The sequence below is a fragment of the Phlebotomus papatasi genome, chromosome 1 (assembly GCF_024763615.1).
Source record: "Phlebotomus papatasi isolate M1 chromosome 1, Ppap_2.1, whole genome shotgun sequence".
Classification (NCBI taxonomy): domain Eukaryota; kingdom Metazoa; phylum Arthropoda; class Insecta; order Diptera; family Psychodidae; genus Phlebotomus; species Phlebotomus papatasi.
Window position 1 is genome coordinate 17,254,241 of NC_077222.1, and position 11,754 is coordinate 17,265,994.

Consider the following 11,754-nt stretch of genomic DNA (forward strand, 5'->3'; position numbering starts at 1 on the left):
TTTAGCGCTGATTGTTCTGTCATTTCGAATTTTGATATTCTTGACACATCAATCGTCAACAATGTCAGCAACAGTAGAACGTCTTAATTGCAATTTCATTCAAAGAAATGTCCTTTCGATGAACTTGCTCACTTTTGTGTAACTCATCGGTTTAAACGTTCGAACTTCCAACGGGTTTTTAGGTAAGTTCTCTCGTTATCTCTGATATACATTCGAAACGGTAAAGGAAAAACCTTAACTGGAGAGAGCTCTTAAATCGGGAAGGTTATTACTGAACAAGAGGAGTGTGTCTTGGAAAAATCTGGTATAAAACTCCTCTAGTGCGTCTCGACTAAAATTGAAATCTTGATAGTTTTCTGATTAATTTCGATTTGTGCCATTCTAAGAAGAATAACATTTTTAAAGGAATTTAATATGCTTAGTGATAAAATTGCCTAGAGGAAGGTGGAGATACTTTGAACTTAAAGGAAACTAGACTTGCAATTTTGGAACTAAATAAAATAATTGTAAGGCCCAGCTTCTTTTATAAATATGCGAAAATTTCGTATACCAATATAGCCCTACAGCTCAAAATAGTCCCACCTCTCAAACTCACAAAAAGCAAAAACTGAAAAGCACATTACTTTGGAAAATATTTCAATCATAAAGTTTTTTATGCACCGAAAGATAGAAAAATTTAACGAGGGTAAAGTTCCGAGGATTTCTATTTGGAAAGAACAAAAATGATTTAAAAAATACTATCGCTTTAATGGTTTCAAACAATTAAATTTTCCTTTTGCAATCTGAACAGAATAAAAATGTGAATTGAAAACTCTCCATAGAGCTTTTACATTGGTTTAATTTTAATTACCTTCTGTCCTATATACTGAATCAATTATTAAAATCCTCAGAAAATGCTACCCTTAACTCTGTGGTAAAGTAGACATTTTTCGGTCAGTCGGGCGCGACCCATAATTTTCTTTTTTATCATATTTAAATCAAGATCAATATTCAATTTTCTTATGAGATTTATTTCACTTAAAATTTTCTCAACAAAATATTCTTTTCTATAATTTTACAACGTTTCTAAAAAAAATTAGAAAGCCTGTTACACTTTTGATTTAGCCAAGACTTACCTGGGGGAATTATAACAGATGAATCAAAATGACTAAGATATTTTATTCCAGACACAAACCATAAGAAAAAATCCAAATTTTTCTGCTGCGTAGCACAGCACCATAGAAAGCATTTTAAAATAATTCTTGTTTATTAACGCTCTACAGAGATACACTGCTGTCTCGCTATATGCACAGTTTGGGTACTTTTTTTGACAGTTCTGTCTCTGAATGCACAACATTTTTTTGAAATTCCCAACGGTTTTTTTCTTTCTTTTGATAAATTATCATTTTTTTATTGTTCTAGAATTTCCCGTGTTATTTTAAATATAATATGAAACAGAAAAAATAAAATTAAGAAAATTAAAAACAAGAAAAATTAGTTACGAAGAAAATAATTTTCTTTATTACTTTGTCAAAAATGTAAACAAATTAATTTTGAATGCAACCGAACCAAAAGCTGTGCATATAGAGAGTGTGCATATAGAGAGACAGCACTGTACTATACATAATAAAAATGCTTAAATTTTGCTATGCCTCGCGAGTGTCGTTTTATGATTAGCAGAATTCAGTTAAAAAGGGACAGATAATCCTAACCGGCTTATTGTAGGTGAGATTCTTAATGTGAGCTAACTCGAAATGTACGCAAATTCGATTTAGAGCTGAAGTTGGGGTACGCCATTCAGTTGTCTTGAGTCAAATTCGTCAAATTATACAAATTTTGTATTTAAACCAAAATATCAAGGATTTGGATGAACTGACAGAAAAGTGTTATATGGGTGAAATGTAGACCAGAATGTTCTCTATAATTTTCCCATAGAACATGATCTCATCGATTAATCAGAAGCCGAGATAATCGAGGTTTTTTGTTTCTGAACTCGTTTTTTCGACAAGAGAATTGTTGAGAATTCAAATAATTGTTGTATTTTGAGAGACTTTCCATTTAAAACCCTATTTTAAGTGTTTTGGTCGAGTAGAGGCAGTCAAATTGGCATCTGAGTGGTTGCAAAGCGTTATTATGGGAAAAATCAATTTTTTCACACTTAAACGGCAAAATCGGACAGATAGCGTTGTCTGATCGAAAAATGATGTATGGACGAAATGTAGACACAAATGTCCTCTACAATTATGTCGAAGAAATCATCAAGATCGGTTCAGCGACAGTCGAGATAATTCAGGTTATGTGATATTAAAATTGGTTTTTCGACTGTGGCGCCCCTGGTGTTGGTCCCACGAAGTTCAAATGTTCCAGAAAATTATAGCATTTGGGGAGATCTTTCGTTTAAGCCCTCACCCATCAAAATCGGTCAAATAGAACCGGAGATATGATTTTTTGAATTTCGTGAACTTTGACCCCTTATATCTCCGGTTCTATTGAAACCACAGCGAACCCACGCCACATTTTGGAAACGTCCTAGACTGGACTACAACACTCTAAAATTTCATTCACTCCTAAAATTTTTTCACCAAAATCAAGAAGAATAGGAAAAACTTCCCTGAAAACAATCTCCTGCGCTGCCAAATGTCAAAATTATCGGCCATATTGGCAAAAATCTCGTTCACGCTTGGAATTTTGTTACAAGGTTGGTGTCAAAAAGCGAATGGCGGACATTGGCGGGAAAACCTTACAATTGACCTCTAGCTTTTTGGGGACGAGCGTACCCAAAAAAAATTGAACAAGTTTTTTGAAAATTTAAGAAAAAAATGTTTTTCGAGTTTATGCAATCTGTAATTGTTAGTTATCATACTTGCAGGCCCCGAGAGGTTTTTTCTTATTCGGGTCTAGAAATATCAAAAAAGTCGCAATATCTGCAAAGAAGCAGAAAATCGAAAATTCACGATTTTTGACCAAGAATATCTTAGCTCAGGAGTTAATTGGGATCCTGCAAAAAATATCCTAGATTTGGACATCCTTGTAAAGTACCCTCAAGTCGGCCGGTTTCTCAACTCGGACAAGTTGAATTATTTAACCAATTTATTAACGTTTATAGTCAACTTCTATGAAATTTTCACTGATTTACGTTATATATAATATAATACACCTTATAATGTTAAATCGGTAAGACCATATTATAACAAATCTAAGTAAATTGAATAAATAGTCGCACTGGCCGAGTTGAGAAACTGGCCGACTACAGGGTACTTTACCTTAGTTTGTAATTATCTAGAAGAATCGGAATTTTATCGATTCTAGATAATCTAAAAAATTGTTGTTTCCATGGGTACCCAGAGTCCCAAAGGAGACGAAAGAGTTAAAGCAATAAAATAATCTTTGGGTTTCATGCATAAAACACTTAATTTTTCTTAATAGAAATGAACTGCTCCAATTTGTTGCATTCTAAAAACACCGAAAATATTTAAGTAGGGTAAAATGAGATAATTTGGAACCATTTACAATTTGGGACATTTGAGATTTTTTCACTGTTTTAAGTATGCAAAAGGAAGAAAAGCTCTTCCTTTATTTCTTAATCGTCTTTTTCTTCTATTTCGCGATCTTTATTTTCTCTTTGCTCATCTGAAACAATCAGAAAATCTCAAATGTCCCAAATTGTAAATGGTTCCAAATTAGCTCATTTTACCCTATTTTATTGACCAAAATTTTATAATTTTGTATTTTCATTGCGTTCGAAAAGAACAGAACAAGAGAAGTTCATTAAAAGAGTTTCTGTTGCAGTTACAAATATAGGAGAATGTTTTCAGGCTTCGCACACACTCTCGCTACGAACACTTCATATTTTTCCCATATTCCTTTGAGGGATCCTGCCGATCCTGACCTAGTGGCAATGTTATTTTAAGGTTTATTAAATGAATATGGGAGAAATATGAAGTGTTCGAAGCCAGAGTGTGTGAGTTGTTTCAGTTGTTTGACAGTCTACAACTTGAGTTTAAAAAAGTTGAATTCTATACGGCTTGCACATTCTACACTACAAAAGTTGAATTCTACACTTGCACATTAAAATTTTAATGTGATTCACATTAATTGTCGCTTGTGAGCGTCCAAATATGTTATTTGTGTCTTTGAGTCACTTAATATTTGGGGTTTTTCTATTTATTGATAAAGAAGTGGACTTGGCCTGCAAAAATAAGTTTAAATTTACCTAAAGCATAAATATTTTTCACATTAAAAAATTAAAGAGAAAATCGCATTAATTTTTCGCATTAATGCTATATATCAATTTATATGAAATTTTGCGGGCCAAGTCTACCTTTTTATCAACAAATAGATCAAATTTTGAATATAAAATGATTCAAACACACAAATTACACATTTGGACTCTCACCAGCGACAATTAATGTGAATCATATTAAAATTTTAAAGTGCAAGTGTGATAACACAGTAAGGACGATAAGGATTTTAAGACCTATTTCTTTTAATACTTCTCAAAGATGGAAGAGAAGAAAGAGAAAAGGCGGGAAATTATCAATGAACACAACAGGAAATTGAGAAAGAAGAGAGCCCTACAGGAAGTTGATAGATTGGAGAGAATGCTGCGGGGAAATTTTCCGGATGCCAATAGCAAAGCAGATTTCTTATTGACTCAGGAGATCAAGGACAAGAAGCTCCACAGAAATTTCTTGTACAGTCCAGATGAACCACAGACGTACAAGGACCTTCTCAGAAAGAGACGGAATGCAATTAATCAAAAGTATGAGGAATTCCGGAAAAAACCAAATGAGATGACGGCAAGATTATATCAGAGATCTAAGAAAATCATCCAGGGAGAGCAAAGTTCTCCCTTGGTGAGAAGTTCTGAGAGAGGAAATGAGGAAAATGGGTTATCCTGGAGGCAAACTTCTTTAGACAATCGTTACAGTACACCGAAAAAATCTCAGAGGAAGATAGATTCAGCTCCTGATGGGATTTCAGGGATTGAAGAGCTTCCTCAGGAAGAGGAGAAATCGCAGAAGTTAATCAGAGATTATGAAGGGATATCGCCTCTGCAGCTTTTCAATAAGAAACTCATAAGAGAGGGAGATCTTCTCAGGCAGAGATTACCAGAGATTGCCGGTCAGAAACTAACAGAAGATCTAGATCTAGAGCGGCAAGAATTTCTTCTGAGAGCTATAGAAATCAATTGGAATTCCAGATCAAAAAAATCTGTTCAAGATTGTAAATATATTTTTGCATTTTCCTGCCTTAAGAGAGCAGAAATTCATTGTGGGATTGATATCCTTTCTCAGAAATGTTCAAATAATTCGCAGAAATTGCAAATAGTCACGTGCATGGGAAAGACAAATCCTCCTGAATCTTTCCAGTGAGGGGAGGTTTTTTTGGCGCGAAAATTGCCTGGAAGTTTTGGAAGGAAAAAGTGAGGTTAAATCAGTTGTCAAAAAAATTATGCTGGAAGTGTGAGGAAAAATTGTCAATAAATGCCATGGATTTGCTGTATTACCTGGAATTGTGTGCAAATCCCATTCGTTTTGATCCCGTGAGCCACCTGACCAATGTCTTCTTCGATGATTCCAACAAACAGGTGAGGAAATTGCTGGAAATTGTGTTTTTGGGAAGGAATCTAACCTAACTTTTTCTGCCCTTGGAAATCCTTACAGGTTTTTGCTGTTCGATCTGGAGGAGCAACGGGGATTGTGGTCAAGGGACCTGCAGATACAGTTCATACATTCTGTATGGACGATCGAGGGCCTATAAGATCGATAAAATTCTCTCCGGACATGAAAATTCTCGCCATTCAGCGAACGGATGTCTGTGTGGAGTTTATCAATTTTGCCAATGGACAGCCCATTCCCAATGAAATGCTGCAGTTCCGAGGTAAGAATGCGCAAATTTTTGGATTTGTCTGGGTGGCCAATAAGGAAGTGGCAATGATTTCGAATGGGGGTATTGAGCTGTGTCAGATTCACTTTGATCGGAGGCAACTGAAGTCCGTAAAGAGCATGAATAGCACGGTTAATTGGTTTGCATGGTGTCCTCATGGGAATTTTGCCCTTCTGGCATCGGGGAGTGGGACTGTCTTGATGCCCGTGCTAGTGAAACAGGGTACAATTACCAAATTGCCCAGATTGGAAATGAGCAATGAAAGAAGTGTTCCGGAAAGGGATTGTACGCTGGCAGTAATTTATGGGACAGCAGCTATTCTTATCCTCCAGCCAACGAGTAGTCGACTGGTGGAAGTTGTTATTTATATGTTGAATGGGCCAGGATTGGCTCCAAGAAAGTGTCATGTTTTGAGGTTAGGGCATTCCGGAAGATTTGCCATAAATATCATTGATGATTTGGTGATTGTTCATCACCAAGCCACGGCTACTTCCTTGCTTTTCGACGTGGCACAGTCGGGAGAGATGGATCCCATTAGCAAAGTTATCTATCATCATCCCATCATTCCGGGAAAACCACTGAGGCCTTTTGCCCTGAAGCTGCCCAGCATTTCGCTGGATGGGCAAACTGTCAACTGTACGCTATATTCGCCAGACTGGGTTCTCTTCCAGCCCAATATTGTCATAGACGCCAAATTGGGATGCTTCTGGTACGTGGAGCTCAAGCTAGAGCCTCTCTGCACACTGATCACGGATCGGGTGCGTCTTGTGGAGTTCCTGCTGCAGAGAACTGACGGAAAAGTCCATCTCCTGACAGTTCTCCGAGAACTCCTTGGAGAAAATTACCGAGGAACTCTCTTGCCAATCATTGAGAGTGTCTTCAATAAAATCAACAGCGTTTACCGATCCTGGATTGCCCAGGAACTTCAGAACCAAACAGCCACCCCATCAACAGCCAAACCCATTCCCAAATCCACAGCCTCCCCGCGAGTTCTGATCGATCAGGCTGATATGCACTCCCAAGTCTTTCCGGCAATTGCAGAATCCGACCATATCGGAAAGATTCTCATGCTCTACCTCCAATCGCTCACGGTGCACGAGATTGCTGCTCAGCACGATCTCAGCAAGATGATCGTGTGCGAGCTGATCAATGGGAATCACATTCAGGCTCTCCAGCATGTAGTTGAGCATTCTCTGATCAGTGAATCCAAGCCTCTTGCCTGCTTCCTGCTGTCCCTCTCAAAAATGCATCCCACCATCGGGCAGATAGCCCTGGACATGCTGGCTAAGCTCAATGCCCATGAGATCATCATCGAAGTGCTTCTGGGTCAAGGAAAAGTCATAGATGCTCTGAGATTGGCAAAAATCCTTCCGGATGCTGACGTCCTGCCGGCCAGGAAGTTCCTGGAGGCTGCAATGAAAACGGGAGATTCGGTCATTTTCCACTCGGTCTACATGCATTTTGTCCAAAGAAATATCAGGCTCAGGGGATCTCCGGACTTCACCAGAGGTGAGTTTCTTCCAGAATTTCCTTTTCAGACAATTTCTCTAACCAGAAAAAATTCCAGGGGAACTCTGCGGGGAATATGTTCAGCACTATCTGAAGCTGTTTTGCGCCAAATCGTCGAATTAGGGAGGATCGATGAAGAAGGGACTTTGCTGCAATATTGTGATATAAAAAATATCAAGTTGAATAAATTATATTTTCCTGAAATGCAGAAAATCTTTAGGCTGCTGAGTCCTTTGAAAAATCCCGTACCCTTCCTTCATCATTTTGAAAAAGAAGCAATTTAATCCCGACCGGAAATTGAGGTGCACATGCCTTCAATTGTTTTTAAAGTACGTAGAAAAAAAATTAAATTCAAATTCTTTATTAAAATGTTGAAAAATTATTTAAGAACACTTGAAAATTATAGGTATTTTTTTTAACTTTTGGGTTACGAGTTTTTAAAATTTTTCAATTGAAAACTCCAGGCATTTGAAGAGACAAAAAAAAGATATGTAGTTCTTTTGAAAACATATTTGACCTTTTTAGAACACTCGAAGTTGTATATGATCACCAATAGGTGGCGTTGGATTTGTAACATGTATTTATAGAAAAAATTGCAGGACTTACAACAGAACGTGATCCAGCAAAAAAGGACATAAAAGGTAAGAAGGCGCCCTATGCTTTGTGAAGCACCCGAACTTGTGACTTTATGGCAATATATTTCAAAAAGTACTTTTGCGTAATTTACCGTTTACTGTTACAACCGATTTGAACTTATTTATAAATCACTCAAAAGATCTTACAAATCTTAGGAGTAATATAAATTGATTTTCAAGCAAAAATAAGTGATCGGCTCATAATCGGTTCATAACTGGTTGCAACCGATTCAGTATTGTGAGAAATTTCAAGACCTTTCCAACGAACCCAAATATGATACTATTCGGTTGAGAAAAACGCTCTCTAGAGCCTTTGTAAGCTTTAACCTTGAAAAACCGTGTTTTCGTATCAGAACGAAATGTTCGCCTGGAAAACCTCTAAAGCAGAGGTATGCAAGAAACCGTTAAAACCGAATTAACGTCAAAATAAGTTTGTTATAGTCAATCGGCCCCTTTAATGAACTTGGTTTTTGTCTTTGCTGAGGTTACCGGGATTGAGTAGAAGCTAAATGTAAACCCTTTCCATTATTACAATTTCATGATTCTTACAATAACCACATTTGACAATAAAAAATAAAGCAAAAAAAATTAAAATTCGCAAGAAATTAAAAGAATAGTACTTATAATATATTTTGAATAATATGTATTCTTCAACCTTTTCCGACCAATTTAATTTTTGTATTGTTTAATTTTATCAAAAAAAATATTATGAATCCATTGACAAAAAATATATGTAGATAGGCATAATTGTTTTTTTTTCTTGATTCATCTTTATTTGCGCGTAGGGCGCGAAGGCATCTTACTAATGACAAAGAAAATTCTAAAATGAACATTTCTTAGGCAATTTACTAATTCAGATTCATTCAGAATTGTTTTCTGATTTGTAAATGAATTTGATTGTTTATCTTGTAGTTTATAAACCGGTAGGGGGAGGTGGGGCTACTTTGAGCTGTGGGGCTAGATTGTTATACGACTTTTTCGCCTATTTCCCAATGAGGCTGTTCCTTACAATTATTTTATTTAGATCCACAATTATTTTGTCTATCCAAATTATATCAAGTTAAAACTCAGTTTCCATTAGAAATATGCGAAAAAATCGTATAACAATGTAGTCCCACAGCTCAAAGTAGCCCCACTTCCCCCTATAACACCAAAAAAAACATGGAAAAAATCGCTCATAGCTCTATCTTGTGATTTCAAGCTTTCTGTAAAGCTGGGACACTTTGCCATCTCTTATTCATCACCATCCCCTATCCCTACAAAACCATGTTTTTCAGGGTTTATTTCAAGATAAACCCAAACAATATTCTGAATTTTATTCAGCAACTTAGTCTTATAGGCCCGTTCCGAAATCGACGCCTCTTCACAATAGTTTGCTAATAGTTTAAAAAGGCTCTAGAAGCTCTATTTCTCATCAGATTTGCTAAAATTTGATATCGCTGGAAAGGTCTTAGAATCCCGAATCCGAACTAATTTCAATCGGTTTCAATAATTGAATCTGCATTAGAATCGGTTAAATTAAAAAACGATAAATTTTTATCTGAATTTCAGTTGTATTATTTCTAATCTCTTTTCGGTAAATTTTGAGGTGATCTATGAATTGTTTTAAATCAGTGAACCGTTAAATGGGTAAATTTTAAAAATGGCTAGAGGAAGCGCAGTACCTTCGAACGAATTAAAAGCTTTGGATAACTAATTTTTTTTCTATGTTCCTAATGGATTTAAGATGTGGTTCTTTTCAGGAAGTTTGAGGCTCTGGACTTCCTATTAAATTAATTATATTTATTATATAGGGTGAAATTCATTAAAAACATAAAAAAGGGGACCCGGTCAAAATCCCGAAAGCCAAAATCTCGAATTCTTAAAAGTATTATAGCTACTACCACGATTGCACCCGCGCCTGCTGGAGGGAAAGGCAAATCTTCTGTGTCTTAGGAAATTATTCTAAACATTTTCCTCCATATAATTTCATTCCTTTCAGGATTTTGAAAATTCGGGATTTTGGCTTTCGGGATTTTGACTGCCACCGAAAAAAAGAATTGTTCGAAGTTTGAGTTATCTGAAGGTAGCTTGGTTTTTCCTAAGTGAAAAACCATTTAGGGTAAGTGTGCCAAATTTCGGCCAGCTTGCAATTTCGGCCACCTTTTTTGTTCCTCGAATTTCCATAAACTTTTAGATTTTACATACTCTAGAGATCAGGGGCATGACATTTCCTATGTTTCCGATATATTTCTAGCGCGCCGAAAAAACTTTTGGGTTTATTAGCTGTTTTCTGTCAGTGTAGAATGAATTAGCAAAAAATATAACTGAAAAATAAAAGCCAATTTAATATTGAATACGCAACCGAAAACCCCAAATTGGCAACCTACGTAGTTTTATAGATATCTCGTGAAATGTATACGAAAACAGGGAAAAATTTACACTAAAATTGGTCGCATTTTTCAGAGCTAATGTCACCCCCCTGCTAGAGATTATACAATGCAAAAGAATAACAAAAAATATAGCTTCGACAAACGAGATGACGTGAAAAAGACATTGGAAGAATTCTCGGAGGGCTAGAAACTATGAGAATCAAGGTGGCCGAAATAGGGCACCAAAGTTCTGTCTATATTTTTATTCATTTTAAAATGTATTAAGAATGATTTTAGAGCAAATAAAGACGGTAAAATCTTTACAAGATTCCAAGCAACACTCGTTCAGAAGAAAGAATAAAAAAAATGAATTTGTATTTAAAATATTACATTTCAAAATTAAGACTTTGACGCTTGCATGCAACTATGCCGAAATTTGGCACACTTACCCTACCAAGATGCTGAATATCGTGAGCACGATGCTGCTGCATTCTGTGATCGAAGCTCTTTTAAAGAATTTTTCTAGGGTATAGGACCTTAATTACGAATTCGAGCATTTCACAAAGCTATGACGCTTTGTCTGCCACTTATTTTTATTTTACAAAAGTTTTATGAGTTTTATTCACCTAAAAATCCAAAAACTGTTTCATACGTAGAGAATTTACTGCGTTGTTTTCTTTTCAAATCAGTGATTTTCACGCAAAAAGAAAGAAGTTTATGAAAAATGTATATTTTTTATCACCTCAAGTGTTAGTACTCCCCGTACTCCCTGTGAAATACACCTGACAAAACTGTGATTATCGCCAGAAAAAAAATGTTTTTAATGTTCTTTTGGGAGTGAGAATATAATATTAAAAAAAAATCGATAGCATTATGTGGTTTCGGTTGTAGAAATTGAGGGTGGTCTCTTTGTGGTCGGAGAACATTACCAAATTTGGTGACTCAATTGATGTCATACTCTGACAACTTGACCACTAATTAACTTATTAGCGACCACCGCGATTATTTAATTGGATTAGGAAGGAGAGAAATAGCAACAAAAGTGTCACATCTTTTGAGTTAAATTGTGGCAAAACTTTAATTGATCTTTCTGGATTATGGGTCTTCGAAAAGTTAGAATGAAAGTTTTTTGAGGTAAAGGAGCTAAAGCAGTCATATTTATGTGTTTAATGACATATTCTACTTCCAAAAAAAAAAGAAATATATATAATGTATATAGATTTGGTTTATTTCGCCGGCAACAATTGTCCGCAAGAGAGATTGATCGAGAAATTATATATGAGTACTATGAGAATGTGAGAGAGAAGTGAGAGAAGTTCTTCCAGCATTGAGAATTCTTCCAGTTTGAGCCACGAGGAGTTTTCCCCACTATTCGGGCTCTAGAGTTGGGT

General features: G+C 36.0%; 2 protein-coding genes across 6 annotated transcripts in view; both read left to right on the forward strand.

The window, feature by feature from the left end:
• LOC129798046 (synaptosomal-associated protein 25) overlaps positions 1 to 5,354 on the forward strand; it is a 69,392-nt gene extending 64,038 nt beyond the window's left edge. For all 4 annotated transcript variants that reach the window (XM_055841000.1, XM_055840999.1, XM_055840997.1 and 1 more), the window contains exon 8: positions 4,482 to 5,354. In XM_055841000.1, coding sequence (XP_055696975.1) covers positions 4,482 to 5,354 — 873 coding nt within the window. The remainder of the gene's footprint in view (positions 1 to 4,481) is intronic.
• A 38-nt stretch (positions 5,355 to 5,392) lies between these two features.
• Positions 5,393 to 8,715, forward strand: LOC129798024 (regulator of MON1-CCZ1 complex). Of its 2 annotated transcripts, XM_055840967.1 has the most exons (3): positions 5,393 to 5,569; positions 5,646 to 7,377; positions 7,436 to 7,590. In XM_055840967.1, exons 1-3 carry the CDS (start codon positions 5,471 to 5,473, stop codon positions 7,498 to 7,500), a joined length of 1,896 nt encoding a protein of 631 aa, XP_055696942.1. In that variant the 5' UTR covers positions 5,393 to 5,470; the 3' UTR covers positions 7,501 to 7,590. The 2 variants fall into 2 exon arrangements, with proteins under 2 accessions (XP_055696942.1, XP_055696943.1); XM_055840968.1 differs by having other exon boundaries at positions 5,646 to 8,715.
• The last annotated feature ends 3,039 nt before the right edge of the window (positions 8,716 to 11,754 follow it).